The sequence below is a fragment of the Dasypus novemcinctus genome, chromosome 12 (genome assembly GCF_030445035.2).
Source record: "Dasypus novemcinctus isolate mDasNov1 chromosome 12, mDasNov1.1.hap2, whole genome shotgun sequence".
NCBI classification, from domain to species: Eukaryota; Metazoa; Chordata; class Mammalia; order Cingulata; family Dasypodidae; genus Dasypus; species Dasypus novemcinctus.
In genome coordinates this window covers 47,872,138-47,899,880 of record NC_080684.1, presented here as the reverse complement: position 1 = coordinate 47,899,880, position 27,743 = coordinate 47,872,138, and the positions used below count along the sequence as shown (strand labels likewise).

At 41.6% G+C, this 27,743-nt stretch overlaps 1 protein-coding gene across 31 annotated transcripts in view; it reads left to right on the top strand.

Moving 5' to 3' along the window:
• Nucleotides 1–24,986, top strand: part of GRIP1 (glutamate receptor interacting protein 1) — a 746,896-nt gene extending 721,910 nt beyond the window's left edge. For all 31 annotated transcript variants that reach the window (XM_071218929.1, XM_071218930.1, XM_058308390.2 and 28 more), the window contains 3 exons: nucleotides 2,845–3,078; nucleotides 20,248–20,394; nucleotides 23,181–24,986. In XM_071218929.1, coding sequence (XP_071075030.1) covers nucleotides 2,845–3,078; nucleotides 20,248–20,394; nucleotides 23,181–23,408 — 609 coding nt within the window. In that variant the 3' untranslated portion in view covers nucleotides 23,409–24,986. The remainder of the gene's footprint in view (nucleotides 1–2,844; nucleotides 3,079–20,247; nucleotides 20,395–23,180) is intronic.
• Nucleotides 24,987–27,743: the final 2,757 nt, after the last annotated feature.

Sequence of the window (27,743 nt, the reverse complement as noted above, 5' to 3'; positions counted from 1 at the left end):
CACACAGCGTTGCTTCTGATCAAGGAACCCACTTCACAGCAAATGATGCAGGAATGGGCACATGCTCGTGGAATTCACAGCTATAACCATGTTCACCATCATCCTGAAACAGCTGTATTGATAAAATGGTGGAATGGCCTTTTGAAGACTCAATTACAGCACCAACTAGATGACAATACCTTGCAGGGCTGGGGCAGTGTTTTCCAGGAGGCTGTGTTTGCTCTAAATCAGCTTCCATTCTATGGTGCTGTGTCTCCCATAGCCAGGATTCATGGGTCCAGTAATCAAGGGGTGGAAATGGGAGTGCCACTCCCTAATACCCTTAATGATTCAGTAGGAAAAATTTGCTTCTTGTCTCTGCAACCTTAAGCTGGAATACAAGTCTTAGTTCCAAAAGGAGGAGTGCTTCCACCAGGAAACACAATGATTCCATTGAACTAGAAGTTAAGAGCCACCTGGCCACTTTGGGCTCCTCTTGCCTCTGAATCAGTAGGCAAAGAAAGAAGGGAAGTACTGCCCTGGCAAGCACTGGGCTAAGTTTTTCTACAAGAACATTTCATGGACTTTAATCATCAATGAGATGAAAATTGCATAGATGGCTGATTATATCTACAATCAACCAAAGAGATTGCTGTCAGCAATGAGTGACATCTTATCCAATCAGTTGAAGGCTTTAAAAGGGGAAGCGATTTAAGCATTCAGAGAGAGAATTTCCAGCTCTACTTTGGACAGCCAGTGTCTCCTGGGAACTCATGGTCCTTTGTCTAAGTCCCTGATTTGCAGCCTGCCCTACAGAATTTGGAGTGGTGCATCTCCACGGTCACCTGAGCACATATGAATGCTCAGTGATCTGAAGGACATTTTTTACATTTGTAATTTTCTTTTTCAAAATTATCAGTGAGATAACTGATCTAGCCAGGATTTTGATAAGTTTACTTGTTTGTTTTTTTTAAAATGGAGTCCTGGCCCATGCGCAGTGCTGATGCACACAAGGAGTGCCCTGCCACGCAGGGGTGTCCCCCGCGTACGGGAGCCACATGCGCAAGGAGTATGCCCCGCAAGGAGAGCCACCCAGCGTGAAAGAAAGTGTAGCCTGCCCAGGAATGGTGCCGCACACATGGAGAGCTGACACAACAAGATGACGCAACAAAAAGAAACACAGATTTCCATGCCGCTGACAACAACAGAAGTGGACAAAGAAGACGTAGCAAATAGACACAGAGAAGAGACAACTTGGGTGGGGGGGGAAGGGGAGAGAAATAAATAAATAAATAAATCTTTGAAGGAAAAAAACAGAGTCCCTTGATAGATGTCAATGTGTTCTACTACTTGGCTATCATTTAAATTATCTTTGAATACCAGTTGAATCTTGGAATTATAAAATTCCAGGGAGGGAGCAGATGTGCTCAAGCATTTGAGTTCCTGCCTCCCACATGGGAGGTCCTGAAATAACAAAGACAAACAAGCAAAACAAATGAGAAAGGCAAATCAGGGAAGCCCGTGGGGCTCAGTGGTTGAGCGCCAACTTCCTACCTACAAGGCCATGGGATCATTCCCAGGCCTCCGGTACCTAAAAAAAAAAATTCCAGGGAGATGACAAGTGGAAGTTACTCGCTTATCAGTGTTCTCTTCTGATCAGTAAGTTTAGATAATTCCCCAGGGTCATTTATTATCTCTGTTACTTAGTCTCTTTGAGCCTCAGTTTTCTCACCTGTAAATAAGGAGGAATAACAATTCCTAAGTCATGGAGTTATTATGAGGTTTAAATGAATGAATCCATTCAGAAGACTCAACAAATCAAGCTTCTGTTACCATTAGCATCACGATTACTATAAACAAGTACATCATATTGTAGCCAGTCACACACCATACGGAACTTGTTTCCTCTTCTAATGATTTAAAACATATTTGCCAATACCTAATTTACCTTTATATAACCATCACACCTAGGACTCTAGTACTGGCTATAAGTGAATTTTCAGAATTTCAGCCTCTTCTAATCAGGACAAAATAACACCAACAACTTGATATTGGTTTCAACCCCTTTTTTTGGTTGAGTTCTGAGACTCATAATTGGAGTCTAATTTTGCCATTCTTTGTCTATCTGAACATATTCGAAATTGAGCAAATTTCCCGGTTCACTGGTAAAATCCATTCAAATTTCACAGCTCTTTAACAAAAGATTGAGTCCAGTAACATGGTAAATGATATTTTTTTAACCTCTCCCTAGATTTATATAAAAGCCGTTTCTAAGAAACACTGACCTACACCAAATAACAGGGAAGTACAAGTGGTCTACATGCTTCTGAGGCAGGGCCCTGGGCCAAAGGGAAATCAAGGCAGCCGTGGGGAGAAGCCCTTGCCTTTGTGTCGGGAACACCGTTCCAGCCAGTTGCTGGACTGGCGTCGGTACTGCAGATGGTGGCAGCCAGGCCCTCTTGAGAAGTCCGTGCATTTTTGTAAGACACATGGAAGGCAGCGTAGTGAATCCCATCTGTTAGAGCCCACTCCCTGGAAAGTTAATGCTGAAAAATGTAGTTTGCAGTAAGCAAATGTTAGAGCTTTTCAATTTGCCTCCAAACTGCCAGGAGTGGTATTTGATTAAATAAACTCAATGGCTTAAGTACTTAAATTGGATTTGAGATGTGCAATATAAATGTCACTTGGAAAGCATTTTCCCAGACTTTCATAGTTCAGTTACTACATCCATTCTCCAGCCTTTGGTTATGCCCTGAAGAGACTGTATTTTGACTGGGCAGAGGGAGAAATGTGCTTACTGTGGAACAAACAGAACCTTTCCTTAGGCCATGGCTTAATTGTTTCTGAAAATTGTCAATGCCGCAGGCAACGATCATGTCGGGGAGCACGATGAGTTTGAATCACGAGGCCCCGGCACCTCGCAGTCAGCTGGGGCGCCAGGCCAGCTTCCAGGAGCGGAGCAGCTCCCGGCCCCACTACAGCCAGACCGCGCGGAGCAACACCCTGCCCTCGGATGTGGGCAGGAAGTCGGTGACCCTGAGGAAGATGAAGCAAGACAGAAAGGAGATCGTGTCCCCAACGCCTGTGGAGCTGCACAAGGTCAGTCCGCTTCCTTTCTTTCCTTAGGGCCACAGGAGTCGTCAGTCCACACACTGTGCACGTCCTATGCAAGTGCCGGAACGTTTTCCTATGGGCTCAGCCAAGGAAAGAAGCCAGAGCTTAAAAGTCCTATCAGTCACGTTGTGGTTTTGTAGTAGCAGAGAGAGGTTGGTGATCACAGTATTGAGGGCCAGGACTCCAGACTCTTCTGATAAGGAAAGTTTATTAACAGCCAGCCGGGCCCGGCAGACTTCTGTCCGAAGACCGAGCCCTGAATAGGATTTCGAGGTCCCTTTTATACAGAGGATATAGGAGTGGGGGTCAAGCGGTGCTTTCATGCAAAAAGGACTTTCTTAGTTTCTTAGAGTTTTAGGGGTTTGTTTGATACCAGGTAGGTTTGGATTAACATATCGCCCACATTCCTTCTGGATGTAAGTTTGAATACACGTTCAGTCTTCCTGAATATTCAAAGCCTATAGAGCCTATATCACTTAATTGGCTTTCCGGAAACTAGGCAAACTTAGATATAGAATTAGATAAGTTTGAATTCATGCACAGGCCATATTAGTTTGCTTTATATTTCCCTGATGACAAACATGCCACACTATTTTTCATGTACTCAACCATTTGCAAATCTTCTTTGTGTTATTTTATTTTTGTTGTGATGTAAGCTATTTACATATTCTAATTACAAACTCATAATTAGATACATAACTTGCAAATGTTTTTGCCCATTCTGTGTGTTGTTGTTTCATGCTCTGAATAGTGAGTCCCTTGAAACACAAGTTACTAATTTTGGAGATATCAAATTTATCTAGTTTTTTTTGTTCTTCCTACTTTTGATTTCATTTCTAAGAATCATTTGCTAAATCCAACGTCTTGAAAATTTGCCTCAATATAGTAAGTTGTAGTAAGTTTTGAAATTGCAAAGTATGAGGCTTCCTACTGTGTCTTTATATTATTTGTCTATTCTTCCGTCCTTGCAACAACACGATTTTTAGAATCAAATTGTCAGTTTCTACAAACAAATCAGCTGGAAATATTTTAAGACTTGTGTTGAAATTGTATATCAGTTTGGCTGTAGTATTCCTTTAATAATGTTAAGTGTTTTGATACATGAACATTGAATGTTTTGCTCTTAAAAAAAAAAAAAAAAAAGCTGATCTTCAGAGACTTGGTTGCTCCCAAAACATGATCCCTGGGAGATTATTCTGGTCAACTGTGAAAAGTGGCTTTTAAGCAATGTATTTATCAAAAATTATTTAATAATACCCAAAAGACCCAAATCTTACAAAAGTTTGAGGTTCCAGTGTCACATGAAGCACTGATGAATTGGTTTATTATTTTGTAAGACCTCATTGGAAGAGGGAAGTATTTTCTGTGTGTCATAATACATGATGGCTTCACTGAAAACGGGGTCCTCGTGCAATGTGGAAAGCCTTAGTTCTTAGTGGCAGACTTATAAGTATAAGGTTATATTAACCAAGAGACATGAAGTTCTCATTGCAACATAACTTAGAGTATTGGGCCAGGACAGGCTAAGCCCTGGTATATTTCTTCTCTGTCTACAGCGCTGTAGATAGACCTCACTTTTTAATCCATGGAATAAAACCCATGATTGCACACACAGCTGAATTCTGGATGGGCTGGCAGAGTTTAGACAGGGCTTATATAAGTGACAGTGTTTGTGGAACCCGGGGCTGAGGAGAGCAGGGGTAGGGATATGTCTCTGATTTTCTTTTTTTAGAGTTAACTCTATTTTGGGGATGATACCTAAGGATGTATAAATAGTAAAAGGCCCACCCTACTTGAGGATCAAGACCTTCTCTATAATTAATAATCTTCTAATTATTTGTTTTTCCCTTAAGAGCTTATAAATATCAGATTAAGGAGTGACAGGTCAGCTACTCCCTTCTCTCTGAAGACTTCAATTTTCCTAGTCCCTCCATATAATCTAGCTATTTTGCAGCCGACCAAGAATACAGTAATGGAAAACATAGTATGAGAGCTGAGTTCTGAACTCAGTGTTTGATCCTGGGTTCGTTCATTTACCACCCATTTTTTCACTCATTCATTTAATACACATATTGTGTATCTATTTACTCAAGGAATGTGTTACACATCCCCAGGGAGCTCACAATCTAGTGGGGAGACAGTCTAGGAAACAGTGGGAAGATAGTGGAGGCCCAGAGGGTGGCCCTAACCCACTAGGGAGCGGACAGGCAAGAGGGCATCCCGGTCGGTGGAGATGGGAGGGCGTTCCAAGCATAGAAAGGAGCAGGTGTCAAGGGGCATCAAAGATTGTGGTATGTCAAATATTCCAATGACCAGAGCCTAGAATTTGGAGCCCTGGACACAAAGAAGACCTGTAGACTTACAGAAAAGTAAGGAGGTCTCAAACGTTTGCGGGGGCCACCCAGGTTTAGGCCATGGCACAAGTTAGTTTATCTGTCCCGATCACCCTGAATTGATGTGTCTATTGGTTACAAGCCCTAAAATGTTAATTGTGAACAGCATTACGGACTCCCTTCGTGATTCAATTGCAAAAGCTGCATACTCGGTGCTAATTCTACTGTCCCCGAAGGAAGGTCAGCTTCTCCTGACTCATTCGTTGTCTCTGACCACTCCTCTCTAAAGCTTCTACAGCTCAGACAGAAAGAGCGTTCTTGACAACCCACACTCCAATGGCCCCAAAGGGCAGGGATACCATGCACTGAGTACCTACTATGTGCTAAATATTGTATTTTTTTAGCCCTCAAACATCCCCTCTTTGCAGCTGTTTATAGTCCCCATTATACAAAAAAAGGAAGTAGCAAGTATAAAATAGAGTCATTTTCCTTCTGTAGTGAAACAGTCTCCTCAAAGGAAGATGATGGGAGCCCAGCAATACAAAAGACCTGTCTCCTCATCCCTCCTGCACGGAAAGCATTTAGCAAGATAATGACAGTGAATTGGATGTGTTCATTGTTATAGCTGAGGTTTTGAAAAGGTGGCTACAATGAAAAATGGATTTTGTAAAAAAAAAATTTTTTTTTTTTTAAGTATCATCACTTACCAGCAAAATAAGTGGCAGCAGATGGATTGGTAGAAATATTTATGTGGCAGTGTATGAATTAGGAAGCCACTCATAGACAGGGATGGGGCCACTGGACTTAATAAACAGCATGCTTCTTTCTCTTTCACTTCAGTCATATCCCCTCGATGGTGGCATTTCCACATAGTGTTGTTACTGGATTTTGTCTAGGTTCTTGACTATGTTGCAAAAAGTGAACTTCAAGAGCATGTCAGATTAGTTAGTCTAGTAATTTATTAAGAAATTGTGAAAAGAGAAATAGGAGAAAATAATAGATCATGGATCAGGTAGGGAGGAAAGGGCTGAAAAGTGATAAAGAGGCCTGTATATAGACTACAGTTCTCCATTATAAATTATAAATCCCCAGGTTTACTTGTGTATTGATCCAGGCAGGGGCGAAGAAGGCCAAAATAGGGTATGAACAGGCAAAGGCAGAAAGGCAAAAAGGCCTTTGCACTTGCTTTTCAAAACATTAATTCTTCTGCCTCTTTGCAAATGGCAGGGGAAGAGTCCCAGCTGTTTGCTGTTTTGATTGGTTGCCCCACCCATCAGGCCCCCAGGAGGGCCCAATCATAAGGTCCCTGGAGAATATCTGGGGCTTCTCCTGGCTTCCGGAGGAAATCTTGTTCCAAATGGGATTTCTCGAGTGGGTCTTCCAGCAGCCATCTAGGGGATATTGAAGTCCGCGTGTTAATGGCAGCAGTTTTTCTGCCAGTTTCCAGATCCATCTATTGATTCCCTATCTGGCCTGTTTCCGTGTCACTTTTATTCAAAATTATCCCAAACAAAATTAGTCTCTCAAAAGTAGTGTTGTGTGCATCAGAAGACACCTAGCATGATGTAGTTAAGTGAAGCTGTAGAAGAGGAGCCTGGCACCTGAAAATTCTTGGAGTAGTTAATCCTCATATCTGGATCCTCATATCCTTTCTTTTTTAAGTGAATTCAGTTACTCTGATAGGCCCTCCAAAATACTTGGTCAAATACACAACTGCCAGGTTAGAATTGCTTGCGAAGAGAAATGGTCATTAGAAAAACCAACTATCTCAGAGTGAAACCAGAAATAAGGTTTATGTCTTGTGTGGAAATGTCCTGTGACACCATGAAAAAATACAGTGACTTTTAATGGAATTAAGTCAGCCTCCCATTGGGCTTCTACTAGCCTGTACTAAACCTTGGTGAATATTAGGAAAAGCCACTCTTTGGAGGTTAGATGGGAGGGGTGCCACAGAATTGGAAAATCCCACTTCCTCAGTTGAAATTAACCCAAGCCAGAGTATGCAGCTTAGTAAGCAGAGCAAGGGCTGGGTCCATGGGCCTGCTTGGTTGACTTTCCTAATGGATGTGGTGGTGAAGGAATTCCCACGGGGCTGCATGGAGAAGCTGGGCGAGGTCAGTCAGCACATTGCTGTGGATGAGTTTGGTGTTATTTCCCACTGCCTTCTTTCTCATAGTTGTTTGCCACCTGGTTAAGTTGCACCTATGAGAACAGATTAGGTACTCTGTTCAGGGACAGGCCAGCATGTACAAACTTTTTACTAGAAAGGTGGGTCAAGAGGTTATGAACCAATGGGCAAAGATACATCCCCATTGCTGAAGAAAACAAACATACAAACGAAAACTCCCATCTCCTGATGGTGGGTATGGTATAAATTAAAAACTCAGCAGCCCTTTGTCCCCACTTCCTGGGGAATGAACTTCTTAACCTTTGGAATTTCCATGACAGGGATTTCTGTGGTGAGCCCAAGACCACACCTGATATGCTAATGAGACAACAGGGAAGGGCAAGCCACATCTTGTGTCTTAGGGTGGTCTGGCCACACCAGAAAGACCAACAGAAAGAGGGTTGGGCCATGTCATATCAGGTCACCTCCCAACCTCTGGGAGGGGAGGGCTGGGCTGCAGATGGAGCTCAATCTTGTGAGCATTGATTCTATCAGTCATTCCTATGTAATGAGACCCCATGAAAACTCAGGACACATAGTTGAAAAAATCCGTTACTGTACTGGGAGGGTGATGCATGGAGAGGACATGGAAGCTTGCAGTTGAGACCCTCCCAGGCCTCATGCTGGGAGGCTTCTTGTTTGTGTCCTTTTGCTATTAAAGTTAGTGCTTTCCGTGAGTTCTGTGGATCATTCCAGTGAAATTTCAAACCCTTGTAGCCAGTTGGTCAGAAGTGTGGGTAACATGAAGGGTAGTCTTGTAGAGGTTAACCTTTGGAGTCTGGCCTAACTCCAGGTAGTCAGAATTGATGTGGATTGATTTACTACATCTCCACAGTTGGTGTCTGAAGTTATGTTGCAGAAGTTGTTGCAGTTGCTAATAGATTCCTGATACCACACAGTAGATTACTAATATCATCTTCATATGAAAATAAATTATTGGCTTATTTTTACTCCTCAATTCCCACCTATTTCCTTCACTCCCAACACCCACAGTTTTCTTCTATTCCTCTCTAACCTAACTCAGAAAGTCCTGAGCTCATGTCAGAATCCTAACTGTTTTTGTTCATTTCTCATCATCAACTGTGCCCAAGTCTCCTCCAGGGTATACGATAGGTGTTTCTTCAAGCTGTCCACATTCACTCCTGAAACCAAAAGCTAATTGTCATTCCTGACATTGAGAACAACCACAGAGATGCACCCTTGTGTTGCCAGTGGAATTCCAGGTTCTTGGCCATGTTACAGAAAAGAATTCAAGGATGTGCCACAGTTGAAGCAAGCAAGTAAAGAGAATAATGTCAAGCGAAAGAAAAAGAAATTATACACCCAAAACATGGGTTGCTGGGAGCTGGGCTTAGGCTTTGTGAAGGCTGCTTTTCCTCCTCCTTCCTATAGCTCAGCAGAGATTGTGACCAATGATGCCTTGGTTCAGCTCTTTCCCAGGCTTCCCATTGGCCTATAACATAGTCCACGTAATTTGCTCCCTGTCGGCTTCAGGGCACCAATAGGAGAGCCTTCCTGTTTGGGGCCCTCTGGGGCTTTCTAGGCTGGGACTTTGAAACAGGACCTCATGACCACGTTCTTGGCAGGGTTTCAGCTATGATAGTTATGGCCTTGTTCTGGATCCGCACCATCCCTCATTCCCTATGCTAACCTGCCTCATTTGCTTCCTTTTTTGGCTATGTGGGTGGGGGTGCAAGTTGGAGCTGCAGTGAAGATTTGGCCCTTAGCGAGGGCAGGAGATCAACGAGTGGGTTACAGGGAAGTAATACTGATGTCCTCTTAGTCCACTGCTTCTCACACGTTCTAATGCACAATATGAAATATGTCTTTCCTCACAATTCAGTAAACAAGCGCACACACACACACAATTTTTATTTGCACAGTATACAATGGCATTTTCTATTTTTTAAATCACACAACTGATTTCAAGACTTATTAATGGGTCTCAACTACAGTTTGGGGTGAGATCCTCTGATGACCTTCACCATGATCACATGGGTGCTTATTAAAATGAAGGTTCGGGGGAGCGGGTGTAGCTCAGTGGTTTGAGTGCCTCCTTCCTATGTAGGAAGGGACTGAACCCAGGACCTCCTAAAAATAAATAAAAATAAATAGAAAATAATGAAAGTTCATAAGTCCCAACCTAGACCTGCCTTGTCTGCATTTTCAGAGAGTTGGGGCCAAGAATCTACATTTTAGCAACTTCCTCAATGAATTATTTTGGACATTAAAGATTGAGAATCACTCCCTTAGACTGTAGCTAACTAGAGATGATTTTTAGTTGAAATCATAGGCAACAGCTTGGTGGAAGGGTAAAGAGGAATTAGAGCATATCATCAGCCCTGGAGTCACTGCATTTTATCTTTAAAATGAATTCTGGTTTATACTATAGCTTTTCATAGAGTCTTTCTCTTTGCAGATAAGGAGTCTGTGAGCATAGCTACAGTTCACTGATAATCCTTCTTTTCCTCCTGAAGCTTAAATATTCTTTGGTGTCCACTTAATCTATTTTTTGAGATGGATTCTAGGTTCATTTCTTTGCTCACGTTAAGGGAAAAAAAATTGTAGACAGTTCACATTCATTTGTTTTTTGTTTTTATTAATATCATAATGACATTTCCTATTGGCCTATCATTCATGTTTTTCAATAAAATTATATTCGTTAATTGTATGTATCTCTTTTGATTTCTCTCTTTACAGACAGTTTTTAAAAATAATTTTCCAGCATCTACTTTTATTAATACTTGTGGCTTCTGGTGGTGTGATCCTTGAATATTTGAGTCACTCCTGACAAACCCCTATGTTTCAACTGCTTTTGCTACCACCAACTTTTCCCCACCTAAGACCACTTTGCATTTTCAACATCTTTGACTTGTTTTAAAAGAAGGGAGCTTTGTTCTTTATATATGAAAAAGTTGTTTCCCTCTTTGGAAGGAGTGTCATTTTCAGTGTTTAATGTCACCTTCTTTTGCAATATTCTCCCTGATTCAGAAATAGCCTCAGCCCTAGGAGGAAACGTGAAATGAAATACATATTCTCGCACCTACCTCTCTCGTCACTAAATATTTGGAGTTGGCACTTCAATCAAAGATTTTAAGATCAAACTAGTCCCCGTGCTGGGCCTAGACCTTTTCCTAACAGCTGGCATGGAATTGTCTTACTGCATGAATCACTAGAAGCTAAAAACAAGAAGCTGAATATATGAACCTTGTGCATTTGCCTACCATTCTTTGCTAGATCCTTATTCTCATTCTTCAGGCAAGGAGTATAAATTAGGAAGAACCCAAGCTTCGCTGTCAAGCAGACCTGGGTTTGGGTCACAGTCTGATACTTATTGTGTCACTTCTGAACTTCAGTTTTCTCATTTAGCAAAGTCAGAGTAGGACTACCCATGATCAGGCAGGGGAGACCTCACAAAAGAGCATTTTCCGGGTTGAAGTCACCAAGACTGGGAGTTTAGCCTAAGCCTTATAGTCTCAGAAACCCAGAAAATGTGATCTCCTCAGCGTCCCTGACTTAAGCTCCAGAAGGCTGCTTTGGAGCCACCAGAGACAGATGTAAACCAGAATGAGAATATGTTCACAAAGAGAAATCAATGTGTTTCTAGTTAATGGTTACCGATTATTAGTTATAGGGTCAGTCTGACCAACATAGTCTCTCCCTATAAAACCAGGGACACCTAATAAGCAGGTTTTTGGGGGGACACGTGGTATTTTGGAACATGGGTTAGAGTTTTAAATGAATAATAACATCCAGCCCAGATCAATCCTGATAATGTTTCATTTCCATTAGTTTCTTTTGTCTATGGTTTTGTCAAAACATACTTTTCAAATTCTTAATCACATAATTCTTATGCAAATAATAGTTGGCTCTTGTCAGAATTTTGTTAAACTCATTAATGTGGAGACCAGCAGGAAAACAAAGCTTGTTCAAAGAAAGATAAAGATAGGAATATATTAGAGAAAAAAGAATACTGGACTAAGACTTCTGAGAATCAAAACTGCTCAGTGGCTTATAGGAAAATAAAAGCATTACCTTGAGGTTATCTTTTCTAAGGGGCAGAAATAATTTGCATCTCTACCAGACAGAACTCAGTTTACATCTTATGAGTTTCTACAAGTTACCATCTACCTTTGCCAAGACTGAGCTCTAAGCAATAGAAATGCTAAGTCAAACTGTTGTCATCCCCTAGAGAAACCTTAGGAAGGCTTGTTAGACAGTGTTCTGGTGTGCTGTATTTCTGTTTTTGATCATTTCTCTTATCACTTCTGTCATGGATCCATCACCTCCTGTGATGGTTCCGCTTACGTGTCAACTTGGCCAGGTAATGGTGCCCAGTAGTTTGGTCAAGCAAGCACTGACCTGATTATTACTATGAGGACATTTCATGAACCTAAAGAATCAGTCAGTTAATTGCATCTGTGGATGATTACCTCTACAATCAACTGAGAAGACTGCTTTCAGCAATGAGAGACTTCTCATCCAGTCAGTTGAAGGCCTTAAAAGGAAAAGTAATGATCTCAGCAGTCAGAAGAGAGATTTCCCATCTCTACTTCAGCATGCTTGCAGCATGCCCTGTGGAATTTGGACTCGTGTATCTGCACAGTCATGTGAGACAATTTTTAAAAATCCCATAATATTTACAGATATCTACTGTTGGTTCTGTACCTCCCTCTTCAGAAATTTTCAGTTTCCCTGAAGTCTGACTCTGACATGGGAACTGTTCATCTCTACCTAATGCTTTTGTGCAACTCTGTTATGATCAAGTATGTTTAGTTATAGATTATAATGTATTATATATATAGGACATTGATTCACAAAAGGTGAGGCTTCCTGTGGCTCCCTCTATTTCCAGTTCTTGGAGAATATCCTTCCCCTCCTCTCCATCACCATTGTTCCACTCACATTGCTTGACTCTCAAGGCTACAGTAAGGATTCAGTTGGTGTTCTAGCAGTCCAGCCCAAGTCACATTGGAGATTTTGACACATGGGGAGCCCCTCCACAATTTTCTCTTTCTTTACCTTAGATGGGGTACAGGACTCTTTCCTTGTCTGAGGCTCTTTGTAGCACCAGACAGTGATACCTGAAAAGAGGAAATAAAATCAAGGCTTTGTTTCATATTAAATAACCGTTAGAGCTCAGTGCAGTGGGAGTTTGGTCAATAGTAATTCCTCACCCTTCCTCCCCAGCAGGGGTGACACTGGCCCAGATCCCCAAACACCCAGAGAGCAGGCTTCCCACTCAGAGTTGCAGGTGGCCTCTGAATCAAGGAGACCCACATGTGCTTAAGGGGGCTTGGGAAATAAAGGTCAGTAACTTGTGGGAGAGAATTGGGAAAGGTGAAGAGCTGAAGGAGAGCCAGGCCAGAGCAGACCTGGGAGATGGAGAGCAGAGGCAGGAGTAGAGAGGGGCAGGGGGCTGGAAAAAGATGCCCGGAACAGGATCTCTGCCACAACTGGCTGACTTGTTGGTGACTGGGGGCAGGTATAAAAGGCCAGTGGCAGAGCTGACCATAACCAGGTGACCTTTACCTGCCCATGGCTTGGTTTCCTCTCTTGGAGAAGTGGGCTAACCGTATAATCCTTTGCTTTTGGATCTTATATGAGGACGATAGAGAGATGTGAAAAAGACTTTGGGATGAATCAGAAAAGCAATGCATAAATCCATCACAGCCATCAAAAAACATGAAGTTCCCCTGGAATTCAGCTCTCTAAAGGCCAAGGCAGCCTCTAACTTGCTTATACTTACAGCCAGATTCTAAGCTTCTGATTCTTTCATTGTTCATCCCTGTTTTTTCAAGGCCTTGGTGCCACACAGTCACCAGAGAGCAGCAGGAGGCAGTGTTCAAAGCAGTCGGCTCCTCTGCCAAGGAGAATCCCAGACAGAAGGTCAACAGATGCCTTCCTTGACCCAATTTGTCTCGAAGCCCACAAATTTCAAGTGACACAAAAACTGAGATTGCTATCTTTTGGGCTGGAAGAGGAATGTTGGAATGTTTTTTTTTCTTTCAGTTGTAAGGGTAGTGTGGGATTGTGCCTCACTGTCAAGTAACTGACATTACTTGAATTGTCAGGCTTAAAGGAACAGGACTATCCCAGCAGTGCCTGCAAGAATAAACCCAAGTGCCTGGTGATTTGTGGGGAAACTGGTGCCATCTCTGAGAAGGTGTCAGTTTAGTCCCTAAAGCCACTGGGGATTGGGGAGGAACCTTTGGGAAATTGTCAGGGCTTGGGAACTGCTTCAAGGGATGGCAGTCACCAGCCTTCACTTGCTCAAAATAATAGTTGCAATTGCCCTTAAAAACCAAATGTCCAAACTGAAAACACAAGCATTGGGTTTCTGATCTTCGCCTCAAAGACATTGTTCAGACATACGGATAGACTTAGAAATATAAAACAGGGCTGAACTTGAATTGTGGTGAAACTTTCTGCCTCCTGTTAAAGTTTCTATTCTTGGAGGGGTTAGTGGCAATCACAGCACATGCTGACAGTTAAAATTGAACTGAGCTTTGTAGAGCTGTATCCCAACCCTGGAGGCTTATGTTCCAGGCTTATTGGCTGGCTCTTTTTAAAGAGAAATATTCAGTAATTGAGTTCATGGTCTAGCTTCCCCCAGAGGCATCCTCTGGTTGGCACAGAATAGACCCTACAAGGAAAACGTTGTTTCAGGTGGTCTGTGATGGAACTTGAAGCCAACTGACAGGATGGTGCGCTCTAGGAGCAGTGAGTAGATGATGATGCAGATGCTCAAAGAAAGCCCCCATAGGCCTCTGATGAGAAGAATTATAACATGATACATTATTTGTCTTCGGTTTGTTGGGCGGTTGGAAATGAATAAAGACTGTTTCATCAGTTAGGAGATTTTATGTTCACAAAAAAATGATGGTTTGGTAAAGGGACATAGCACATGAGGTTAGATGTTCTGATTTTGAACCTTGGAGCTTATGTATTCCAACTGGACAAGACAGTCCATCAGCTCCATCAAGTCTCAGTGTCCTTGTTAGTAGAAAGGAAATGATTCTGCTGCACAAAGTTGTTGGGAGACCAAAAGCAATCACATATATGAAAGTGCCTGAATAAAGGATTCATCTTGTGAGGGGGGAAAAAGGTGATGTAAACCTTGGAATCCTTAAAATTATGTTCAGACAGGAAATAAATCAGAAGTAACCATTACCCATCTTTAGCCAAAGAGGGCTGAATTTATTGTTGCACATAAATTGAGCACAATTTATTGTTAGTGCTTTGAAAGTAGCCTGCTGTACTCCCCATTTTTTCAAATTATTGATTTCTGGAATCGTATCTTTTATGTGGTTTTAAAATAATTTCATTTTTGTTATGTGCTATTTCCAAGCTATTTCCAGGAGAACCCTAGAGCTAGCTATTAAAATTCAGTATCCTCTAACCTTAAAAATCTTTCTAAAGAAACAGATTACTTTCAAGTATAAACCATTTATTAGCCTCTCATCCTGAACAGTTTCCATAGAGATACGTCAGGTTTGAGGCTCAGGAAAGCCAAGCCTCTTGGCCAATAATTTTGACCTTAAAGTTAATGAGCTACTCTGACCTATATCCAAAGCCAATCTGCTAACCCGCTCTATTTCACATCAGTCTCTAATAATGTTTGGTTAATGTATTACCACTGATTAGTGTTGGCAGTTTTAGGTGAACACTCAGCCTTCTGACTCTCCAGGTTTCAGGCCTGTGGAGCAGATACCCAAGTATCACTGGCCAATTGAGTGATGAAGAATTTCATATTTCCAAGCCAACACAAATGTTTCCCCCAATGCAAGGGTTCTTACTTCCTGTGTTGTAAAACTTTTCTTAGCTCTAAGATGGAAAGGGGCTTCCTAACATCCATAGCAAAAGTAGGCTTTGGAACCCTTCCTAACATCCATAGCAAAAGTAGGCTTTGGGGAAGCAGACTTGGTCCAGTGGTTAGGGTGTCCATCTACCACATGGGAGGTCCGCGGTTCAAACCCCGGGCCTCCCTGACCCGTGTGGAGCTGGCCCATGTGCAGTGCTGATGCACGCAAGGAGCGCTGTGCCACGCAGGGGTGTCCCCCATGTAGGGGAGCCCCACACGCAAGGAGTGTGCCCCGTAAGGAGAGCCACCCAGTGCGAAAGAAAGTGCAGCCTGCCCAGGAATGGCACCGCACACACAGAGAGCTGACACAACAAGAAGACGCAACAAAAAGAAACAGATTCCCATGCTGCTGACAACAACAGAAGCAGACAAAGAAGACAATGCAGCGAATAGACACAGAGAACAGACAACGGGTGGGGATGGGGGGGAGGAGATAAATAAATAAATAAATCTTTTTTTTTTTAAAGTAGGCTTTGGAACCTCAGAAGTATGGCTGGTCCTTCAGAGCAGACCCCTATCTACTTGCCTAGACGGGCCATAGGCCACATGCACAGGATCCATAGGACTTCCTCCCCCCATACCTAGTAGCAAGTTGAACAGAGATAGCTAGGAGGATGCACCACTCTCTGGGATAAATAGCAATTGTCCCAGTCCCAGGTGTTCTTGTCACATGGAGAGTATCTGACAAGAAACAAAGATGGAAAAGGTGGGCAAAAGGACATGAGATCCTAGGGTCCTTGCATAAGCAGGAACCTCAAACTGAGAGTTTCAACCAAGAGTAAATGGGCCCAAAGAATGACAGGCTATTTTTTATTTATTTATTTATTTTATTTTTTTATTTAATTCCCCTCCTCTCCCCCGGTTGTCTGTTTTCTGTGTCTTTTTGCTGCGTCTCGTTTCTTTGTCCGCTTCTAATCGTCAGCGGCACAGGAAGTGTGGGCGGCGCCATTCCTCGGCAGGCTGCTCCCTCCTTCGCGCTGGGCGGCTCTCCTTACGGGGTGCACTCCTTGCGCATGGGGCTCCCCTACGCGGGGGACACCCCTGTGTGGCACGGCACTCCTTGCACGCATCAGCACTGCACATGGCCAGCTCCACACGGGTCAAGGAGGCCCGGGGCTTGAACTGCGGACCTCCCATGTGGTAGACGGACGCCCTAACCACTGGGCCAAAGTCCGTTTCCCGACAGGCTATTACTAATCCCATTATTTACTCTTCTTCCTCCCCCCCCCCCCCCTTCCTCTTCTCCTCTTGCTCCCTTTGAGAAAGGAAAACTGGGGTGGAAAGAAAGAGACTAGGACATTAACCAGAAATGTTTCCTCCAATTAGGATCTTACAGAAAATATTCATGGTGGATCTGTGATATCTTGTGCCACAAAGCAAAGAAGCTTTTAAAACAAATAGGTCATATCAAAAGGATACAGGGTGAAGCTGGTGTGGCTCAGGTGACTGGGCTCCCATCTACCATACAGGGGGTCCCGGGTTCAGTTCCCAAGGGCCTTCCAGTGAAGGCAAAGCTGGCCCATGCCGCAGAGAGCTGGCCCACACTGTGAACTGATGCAACAAAATGATGCAACAACAACAACAACAAAAGACACAGAGGAAAGACAATGAGAGACACAACAAACCAGGTAGCTGAGGTGACTCAAATAATTCAGTGCCTCTCTCCCACATTGGAGGTCCCAGGATCAGTTCCTGGTGCCTCCTAAAGAGAAGATGAGAAGAAAAGAAAAGCAGACACAGAAGAACATGCACCAAGTGGTCACAGCAGACAGCGAGCGCAGGCAGTGGCTGGGGGTAGGGGAATAAATTTAAATAAAAAATAATAGGAAAGCGGACTTGGCCCAATGGATAGGACAGCCGCCTACTGCATGGAAGGTCTACGGTTCAAACCCTGGGCTTCCTTGACCCATTTGAAGCTGGCCCATGCACAGTGCTGATGTGCGCAAGGAGTGCATGCCAGTAGGGGTGTCTCCCGCATAGGGGAGCACCCGTAAGGAGAGCCACCCAGTGCAAAACAAAGTGCAGCCTACCCAAGAATGGCACCACACATACACAGAGCTGACCCAACAAGATGATGCAACAAAAAGAAACACAGATTCCCGGTGCCGCTGATAAGGATAGAAGCAGTCACAGAAGAACACACAGCAAATGGACACAGAGAACAGACAACTGGGGGTGGGTGGGAGAGAAATAAATAAAAAATTAATCTTTAAAAAAATAAAATACATAAATAATAATAAATAAATTAGGGGTTCTTAACCTTTAAATAAAAAGGATACAGGAAAACAATTTGAAGGACTCCCATTGAACAAAGAGAGACAGAGCATCAAAAATAAATAAATGCAATGGATTGAAATATATTAAATTCTTAAAAACCCATAGGTTCATAATGATACTTAACAAAAGTTCTCCCCTGTGACAGTTTGAAGCTAACCCTAGAAGTTCATGTCCTTAAAGTTACCCCATTCCTGTGGGTATGGACCTATTGTAGGTGGGACCTTTTGATTAGATTACTTCAGTAAGGTTTGGCCCAGGGTGGGTCTTAATCCTCTTACTGGAGGATTCATCCTTATGAAAAGGATGAATATGGAGAGAGAAAACTAGCGAAAGTCATGGAGCAGGAAACTGAAGGCAAGGAAGCCCAGAGGAGGAGGGAGACCAGCAGGCGTCACCACTGTGCCTTGCCACGTGGCAGAGAAGCCTAGGATTGCTGGCAGCTGGTCTTCTGGGAAAAAGCATTGTCTGATGATTCCTTAATTTGGACATTTTCAGGGCCTAAGTACTATAAGCTTGCAAGTTAATAAATCCCCACAGAAAAGCCAACCCATTTCTGGTATATTGCCTTTCGGCAGGGTAGCAAGCTAAAACAGCCTTTCCACCCCTGAAAAAAAAATGACTTGTTCCAAACATGAAAAGGAAAGAATTTAGCATTCATCCTGCCTTTCTTAATCAAACTAAATTTCAGAGTAACCAAACAGCACTAACTGATGAAGGAGAATTCTTTTTTACACATTAAATACAGAAAAAAATTGTAGAATTAGTGAAAAAAAATCACCATTTTGCAACCCCTTATGAAATTACTGATTCAGACGTTGGCCATCAGTGGATGAAATCATTATATTAAAGGTTGATGGGAAATTTTACAATGGAGAGATCAGGCTGTCATCACGTGAACCTGCGAAGAGGAGGACTAGACATTGAGTGATGCGCTGTCACGGGACGCACACCGTGATATATTATTCACTCCCCTGGCTAGGGCTGCACCGTCCTCTTGAGTGACGTGTACTGTCAGCCTTGAGAGACACTTCAGGAGGCTTACTGGCTATCACTAATTTTACAGCCTTAATGTTTTCAGTGTTTGCCACAAGATCTTAAATGTGGGGGGTGGGAGGGAAGGTTCATCTTAGAATCGATGCAGTGAGGCAGTTTGAGGGGTAGCAGGGTATAGTGGTTAAGCACTGCAGTCTAGAGTCTGGAGTTGGACAAACACGGCCCCACCATGGGGCCCTGGGTAAGTGACTTAACCACCGTACAATTGAATTTCCTCACCTCTAATTTGGCATTAACCACAAGAGCTCCCTGGCAAATTGTATTGACCCAGTGTGCTGGATATTTCAGCTCTGTCTAGTAAAAGAAAAACCCACAAACTGTACACTTTTGTATTTCCTTCAATATTCTGTACCTTTCTAAAATAAAATGACTGGGTATACAAACTATATGGGCTATAAAAATCTTAATCTTTTTCTTGCTCTGTATCACTCTAAATTTTTGACTGTTTTATAAGAATGCATTCATGTATTAATTTTTTTAAAAAATCACCTAAAAAGCAAGCTCAAGTCATTGCTTGAATCGTGCAGCAGCAGCCCCGTTTTTGTGGGCAACCAGCAGACCTCAAAACGGTGCCCACCTTAAAGCGTTGAGTGTAAGGAGCTTAGGATAACACCTTGCACAGTGCCCAGCTCGTGAATATTAAATATTAATGCGCCTGCCTCTGAAGGACAGGCTCTTTTCTTTCTTTTTGACTTCTAGAGCTTGGGTACTTGGAACATATTAGCAGCTCAGTAAACATTTGATGAATGTATGAATGACTTATTTTTTTAACTTCAGACAAAGTCTTGCAGTTGACCAGGTGGAGGAATGAGGCCCAGGGAGAGCTCTGGCTGGCAGTAACTGGCCTTAGGTGCAAAGAAAACTTGCTGCGGCCCATCGCAGAGAAGGATGGACGCCTTGGGATGCTCAACCAAACCCTGGCAGGCACTGAGGGAGCTCTTCATCAGGCACCAGAGCAAGACATTTGAAATCTTTTAGGTGGTTTTTGGGTGACAATATTATTTGGGGTAACTTAACAAATAAAATTATTGACTTCATGAGTTCTTGCTCAAAGAAAGGGGAGCACTGTATCTAACACAGCATCAGGAGCCCAGTGGGCAGGAATGAAAAGGTCTTGGGCTTAGTCCTTGCTGTCTCAGGGGGTTGCTCCAGGAAAAGTGTGGAAGTCAACCTGCCCGGGGGAAATTTCCCCTGAATATGCCTGATGACTTTGATTTTTATGAAAGGCCAAGACACTGCATTTCTCCTCCTCCTGAAATTCTGGATGGGACTTTAGAAATTCCGAGGCTGTTATTATTCCAAGGGGAGCTGAAAACACTGCAGGGGAAGGGAGCTGCCTAATGCTTGTATTACAAAGTCATTATGTTATGGAAAATAGTTTGAAAAAATTGTTCTTCAAGATCACAAACAAAAGTCCCCAACCTAGCTAAATCTTCCCTTCACGCTTTCTCACTTTTCAGGTGACCTTGTACAAGGACTCTGACATGGAGGACTTTGGGTTCAGTGTAGCAGATGGCTTGCTGGAGAAAGGAGTTTATGTCAAGAATATTCGCCCAGCTGGTCCAGGAGATCTTGGTGGCTTAAAGCCCTATGACAGGCTTTTACAGGTAAGACCTCAGGTGGAATTTTAATTCCCTGAGACTAACTTAGAACTGGGAACTTCCTCCAAATCTTGCATATTTGGGGCCTCTTTTTTCCCCTCTAAACCTTGTCCTCAAGAATACAGAATTAGTAACAGTGAAACAGCTGACAAGAATTTTCATCTCTAGTAAATTCTATCCCAGTCTAATAATTTCTTTGGTTTCTCATTCCTGTGGATTTAGTTTTTTGGTGCTGAGCTGAAAGGTATTTTTCCCAGCCTAATGCTCAGACCATTTCCCATGATCATATGGTAATCACCTAAGAATTAAGTTTGACTCCAAACCCTCATGAGTCTAGCTCTTCCAAACCTTGTAGTTCGGCTTCTCCTTCCATTGCCAGTATTTTCTCTTCCTTTTCTCTTCATTTACTCTCTAGCTACAACTTGGCTTGTTTCAAAACAGACCCCAGCCTGTCACCACCCTGCTAAGAAGCATCTAGTGGCTTCCTCCCACTAGAGCACGGTCTTTTTTCCTACTCACACCTCACTGCTGTTCATTAACATACCAAGCATAGGGCCTTTGCACCTATTTTCTGAGCTAGCAGTGCTCATTAAGGTTCTGCCAAATGAGCATGTTGGCTCTGAGCCTTGCAGTATGCTATCTCCTTTCTCTGAAACACGCTTCCACTCTACATTCCCTACCAGCCTAATTCCTGCTTGACCTTCTAGAATCACTTAGCTCAGTGATTCTCAACATTAGCGGAAAAATTGGAATCACTTGAAGAGCTTATCCTAATCCCCCAAAACAAATCCCAGACTAGTTAAATCAGATTCTCTAGGAGTAAGACCCAGGCAGCAGTATTTTTTTAAGGCCCCCAGATGATTCCAATGGACAGCCAATAGTGAGAATTACTGCCTTAGAGGATTCTTCAAAGTTTTACATGACAAATACTCATCTTCTGTTGCCTCAAACTGAATTAGCAGTCCCTCCTATATAGTATATGAATTTTTTCCTTTGGTAGAATTTACCATTTATCAGAGCTGCCTATTTCCCTGCACATATTCCTTAGCAGATGATAAGCTTCTTAAGAAGAGTACTAGTACCACATTTTCTCATTTCTTTAGAGTACTATATAGTGCTTGATATCTCAATAGCTCATATAATATCTGAAACCAAGCAGCTAAACATGCTTACTTAAGGAAGTACATTGTGATTAGGTGTAGTTTCACTGAGTAAAGCAAACTACTGATTTTGGGGAGGAGCATTTTGTAGGACCAGGAGCAGGTTGATGTCAGTCCTAGAAGTGTGTTCACTTGCCAGACAGCTCACCTTCAAAGCATGAAAGCGGCTGCTGATTACTGGCTTGCAGATACATGTTCACTGGAAGCAAGTTGTCCTTGATCAATTAGAGATAAATCATCAATTTTATCAATTAGATAAAACCAACTCTAGTGGCTAATTTTACCATGGTGCTAGAACAATTAGTCTTATCCTTGGACTATGGGGAAAATTTTATTTTCCACAGCATATCCAATTTTGCTGAAAGAATAACTATGGACAATTTGCTTAACCTCTGTGTCATCCTAACCTATAATTTGGAGTTGTACACTACTTTTATGGAAATTGAGATTATAAATGTGGACTGGATTCAGACTGTGAAGGGCCGTGAATGTTGTAATAAAGCTCTTGGACTTTACGCTGGAGACATATTCATTTCTTAGGTAGAAGAATAACAAATTGTAATTTGGAAAGATCATACAATTGTTAACCATTACTGTGGGTGGATTGGAGGTGGGGTGAGGAAGGGAAATATTGCAGGCAAGGAGAATTTGTAGGTATGGGCAAGAGAACTGTATCAGAACTTAGGAGCCTAATGTCTCAAGTGCATCCTGGAAGAGCTATCCTGGCAGTTTGGGTCTGCTGCTCAGGAGAGATGTTAGGGCCAGAGATAAAGATTTAGGATTCTGAAGGCATGGGTTTGGATGAAGTTGCCTATGAAGGGGTTATAGTAAGAGAAGAGAACTAAAGATAAGATTCTAAGAATCACGAAATTTAAAGGACAGTAAGGAATAGACAGGGAAGGACTGAGAGTGAGCAGTTAGAATGGAAAGAGAATTGAAATAAAGTGATTTCAGAAGAGCCCAAGAAGAATTTTAAGAATGAGTTGGTGGTTAAAAGTGGCAAATGCTAAAGGCCAAGGTTGAGAATTCAAGAGACCATTCCTAGATTTGACAATCAGGAGGTCGCCCCAAACCCGAGGTTGGGGAGAGAATGAGAAGTTAGGGAATGGATGACTTTTAAAACTTTTGTTGAGGTAGAATTGAAAGGCGATGAGCATGTGTATAAACTGAGGCAGTGGGCTCAGCTACTAAGAGGTGGGTCAGCATCATGGGTAAGAGCAGGACTTTGGAACCAGCCAGGCTGCCTGGGTTCAAATCTCAGCACCCATTGAGCTAAGGCGAATCTCTCCATCTCTCTGTCCTCATTCACCCCATTTGAAAACCGGGGATAATATTCGACACTGACTGAGCACCTGCTGTGGGTGAGCAGCTCTGCTAGGCTTGGGGGTGTTAGGACACGTTCTTGTTCCCTGCTCTCCAGGACTTTACAGATTAGTTATAGGAATGAAGAATAAGCTAACAACTCTGCCATCGTGTGTTCAGAGCAGAGCTAGGCCGCTGTACAGGGTGCTCATTTAAGACCTTCAAGACTAAGCAACTGCAGTAACAAGTACCTGAAGTGCTACCCTGGGTTTTGTGAATTAATCTGATGACTACAACAGTAACTCAAAATGGCTCTTCTTGATCTTTCAGGTTAATCACGTCCGAACAAGAGACTTCGACTGCTGCCTTGTTGTGCCCCTCATAGCAGAATCTGGTAATAAGCTGGACCTGGTTATTAGTAGAAACCCACTAGCTTCACAGAAATCTACAGAACATACTCTACCAGGAGGAGAATGGAGTGAACCAAACAGTGCTTTTTTCCAACAACCTAGCCACAGTGGTAATTTGGAGACACGAGAACCCACTAATACATTATAGCAACAATTTTTTATAAAGCAAGACAAAAGACGTTATCTACATGGTGCTAAAAATCCCTTTAAGGTATCTGTGACCTTTGAAGCACAGATAATCATGTGGCATTAACTGCAAGCACAGGGGTCTTTTAAATCTCTCTCATGGCTCATGTTCACTTCCCTTTTGAAGTTGAAGAGGTTTCTTTTTTTGGTGACCACAATAGTATATGGCAGGCGATTACCTGTCAGGCCCATTGGTAGAGAAAAAGAGAAAAATAGGTAGGCTGCCCCTCCCCCCAAAATAACATCTGAGGAAATTTTTTACAAGTTCATCTTACTATCACTTTTTAAAGAGAGAAACATCTGTGTGAAAATATTCTCTATAATTTCCTTAATTCATTTCGGAATCAGTTTCTTACAGTGAAGTCTTTATGTGAGAATTTGACCAATAAGTCTTTTCATTAAGCTGGCTCTACTAGGAGACCTAGTGTTTTGTAAACTGCTGGGGCTGCCACAACGGGAGGGGTAAAGGTATAAAATTAAGTTAACTTAAAATGTTTCAGCAATGATGCACGTAGGAGACCATAATAGGTGGTGGTAAAATATTTTGCCCAAGTATAGGAATGATTTTAACTAAGATGTATGCTATTCCCTATGCAACAAATTATCAAACAGGATATGTCTTGTGACCTGTTTTTTGTTGTTTTTTTTTGGTTTGTTGTTTTTTTAGGGACAAAATTTTTAATAGCTAAAAAGCTCTGATGAATTAGAGTGTTTAGTAACAGTGAGAATTAGCTATATCTTTTCATTTTAGTTCCAGATTAAGAAGTTAAGAGAGAATGAAGTCTTTTAAAATGAGATTCATCTTAATGATAGGCAAATCAAACTCATACTGCTTGACATGTTTTAAAAACTGGTAATACTGAGGGTGTACAGCACATGTACTTAAAAAGGACACTGGACTATCTTTTGTTCTGAGCCATGACACTTAACCGAAATTGTAAATACATTTTTCACAAAACGCATTGCCAATTATTACCATCACTCAAAGCAATAAATTGTGCAGTTGCTTTTATGTTTGTCAGCAACTGTTTCCATTCATTCAGATATTTTGAATAGTTACACTAATAAATGTTATTTGGTGAATATAAAAAAATAGATCTGTATATTGATTATAGAATCTCCATATTGAAATGATTATTTTCCAAACATTTTCATTTTGGTTAATAATTCACACAAACACTTAAGTAAAGCATTCATACACTGTGCTTTGTTTAAGGAAAAAGTTCACCTTTCTTTTTGTGCAAAGAAATATATTATTTCAGTCACATTTCAGAACTGCCAGGGCAAGAAAGAAAGTATAAAGCAGAATCATGTTAAGAAAAAAGATCATGAGTCACTTAAATATGTATTTTTATTTGTAACAAACAAGTATTAAACTGTAAAGTATTTTTGTACAAATTTAATACTTTAATAGCATGGTATTTATCGTCTATGTATGCTTTTGGGGAATTAAGAATTGTTGCAAATATTTGTATGAAAAAAAAAAACAAAAAGCTCTACCAAATGGAATAAACAGTGATTTTAAAAAGACAAAAAAAAATGATGTGCATTTTTGGTGCTTTGAATATATTCCAGTGTCCTAGACTGAGTCCTCTATAATGCTTATTTTTACATTTTTTTCTGAAGAGGGATATATTTGCCATATACCTGAAGAGCAGCATGGAAAAGCAGAGTATGGATTTTGAAATTGGACTTGGGTTTAAATTCCAGCTCTGGTACTCATTAATGGTATGAAATTTACTTACCCTGAGTCAGTTTCCTCACCTGTGATACTGAAGGTAATGTCTCCTCTCCAGGACTGTTGTGAGGACTGTGTGACATATATAGAAAGTCACCTGCACACAGCAACACCTCTAAGAAAAATGGTACATTTATTTTAGGTAACAAAAGATGGAGAGATCTTAACTCAAGGATCCCAACTTCTGCCTCCAGAGAATATTACATGGCTTCTATGAAATATACTTAGTAAATCATCAAAATATACAAATCTTAGGCTATTTTTCTTTAAAAAAAATTTAAAACTACACCTATAGTCCCAACATGTTCATTTTTGTGGATTGTTTTGTGGGCCTTATAAATTCACATCTATTTTTATATAGTTGCATGCATATGTCCAAGGTTATAGTTCTTAAGGACTGAGGGTACTTTCTAGCACATGGGAGTCACGTGACCCTCAACTAAAGATCAGGTTCTATTATTCCAAAATCCAAACAATTGTTTGAATTCTTATTTCACTGTATAGTTATAGTGTGGCCTCGTTTCTGCATAACAACTAAGGCTGAAGCCAATGAGATGGTTTGGTTAGAATTGATTATGTATGTAGAGGCAGGCAAGAAACCATAGCTCATGTGAAAGACTCAGTATTTCAGTTGTGACCAAAATTAAAATGAATCAATAGTTTGGTTTGGTTTGGTTTTTGTTGTTGTTGTTTTAAAGCTAATGATTTCATTTAGCGCTGTTCAAATATAGCGAATGGGCCTGAAGAAGAGTTCCTCTATGCCATTGTTGACCACCAAGTTTTGAGTAACCCATGCCTCCAAAAAACAGTGACAAACCATGAAAACTGAAGGGGTTTGGTGCTATGCCACTAGAAGACTAGTGGAGGAACCAGAAATAAATGGCCAAGGGGGCCAGGAGACACAATGTCTGTTTTTGTGTCACTAACACGGGACCAGGACCCATGGGTAGACATTCCAATAAGGCAGATTTTAACTTGATAGAAGGAAGCAATTTCTAAGAATGAGTGTTGTACAGTGGTACTGGTTTTCCAGTCAAGACCTTCCGGATTGGAAGTGTTCATCCCCTAGTGACTGAGAGATGTCTAGCAGAAGAGGCTGAATTAGGTGGCCCTTGCAATGTTAACATTCTGTAATTAAAACCTATTTGCTTTAAACCAAAATCGTGGGCTCCTAGAATTATCTTCTTTTAATGAAATCCTAAGAGAATTTTAAGTTAGGTAAGCTATTTGTATTTGGACTGAAAGTACACTCATAAGAACTAATTATTTGGAATATTCAGTTACATAGTATTGGTTTCATTTTGTTTTAAGTTAAAAGGCAGTTTCCAAATTCTCCATGGTAGTGTTAAACTTTACTTTGCCCCTTTGCTTCTGGAAACAGCAATAAAGAAATCCCCTTCTACTCTGTGTTCTGGGAAATGACTTTCTCTAGAGAATCACCATTCCCCATACAACTTGGTAAGACTCAGAATCCCCCTTGTATATTGATTAGCTGAACCATTTGTATGCACTGATCAAAACAGACAAAATACCTGACTTGACCAAACCCTTGTTAAGCTTCCCACCCCACCCACCCAGCCCCAGAATTTTGACTCACCCTTAGTCTGAGGCAGCTAACTTCCACCCCTTAATGACTCCTTAACCACTGTTTCCTGACAAAAGACATTACTTGATGAACTGGAATGTTTCACACTGGAGTTCATATTTAGAGTCTAGTCAAACAGACTCCATCCCTCACACCCGTTTCTTTCCAGTGTTGCTTACTCCTCCCTGTAAGAGCCTAGCCTGTTTCTGCCTATCCATGCAAACTCTTGCCAACCTCATGATCAAAGCATTTTCCCTATTGCAATAGCTCCCTCTCCCCCGAACAATAGCCCTGTCTCCTTATTGCAGTAATCCTTTTGAATGAAGTCCTTAACTACATGTGGATTTGTTTTTATTAGACACCACAACTATCCTTTATTTCTTGGCTTGCTTTTCCTTATGTCTCTGGATTGATTCTTTCAAATAATAATTGGTGTCTATCCAAGGAATTCAAATTAATTTTAGCATAATTAGGACACAAATCAAATTTTTAGGGGGAAGGAGCTAGCCGGAGCAGAAGGAACTGCAAAATGCTTTCCAATGCCAAATCCATTTACTCTAACTGCCTTTGACCAAAATATTTTTACAACTCCTTCTTTACAATTTCCCTGACAGCCTCTTTTTTAAACATGACAAGAAAGCATCTGACTGCTTCCATTCCACACATTTCTAACTAAAAATTTTAAACCATGCAATAAAGGGGAAAAAAATGGAAGAAAATGTAAATATAAAAATATTGGTGGGGGGTGGGGAATGTGTGGGGGCCTCATATTTTTTGGATGTAATATTAAAAAAATAAAGACCAAAAAAATATATATATATTGGGCTAGACTTCCAGGATGGCAATGTGAATTCACTGTGCTGTGGATTCACTCGCCCAAGAAATGAGTATTTATTGAAAAAAATATAGTAAAACTCGGTAAGAACAATGAGAGTCTGTAGCATTTGCAGCTTAAAGCTCCACTATGAGCAGAT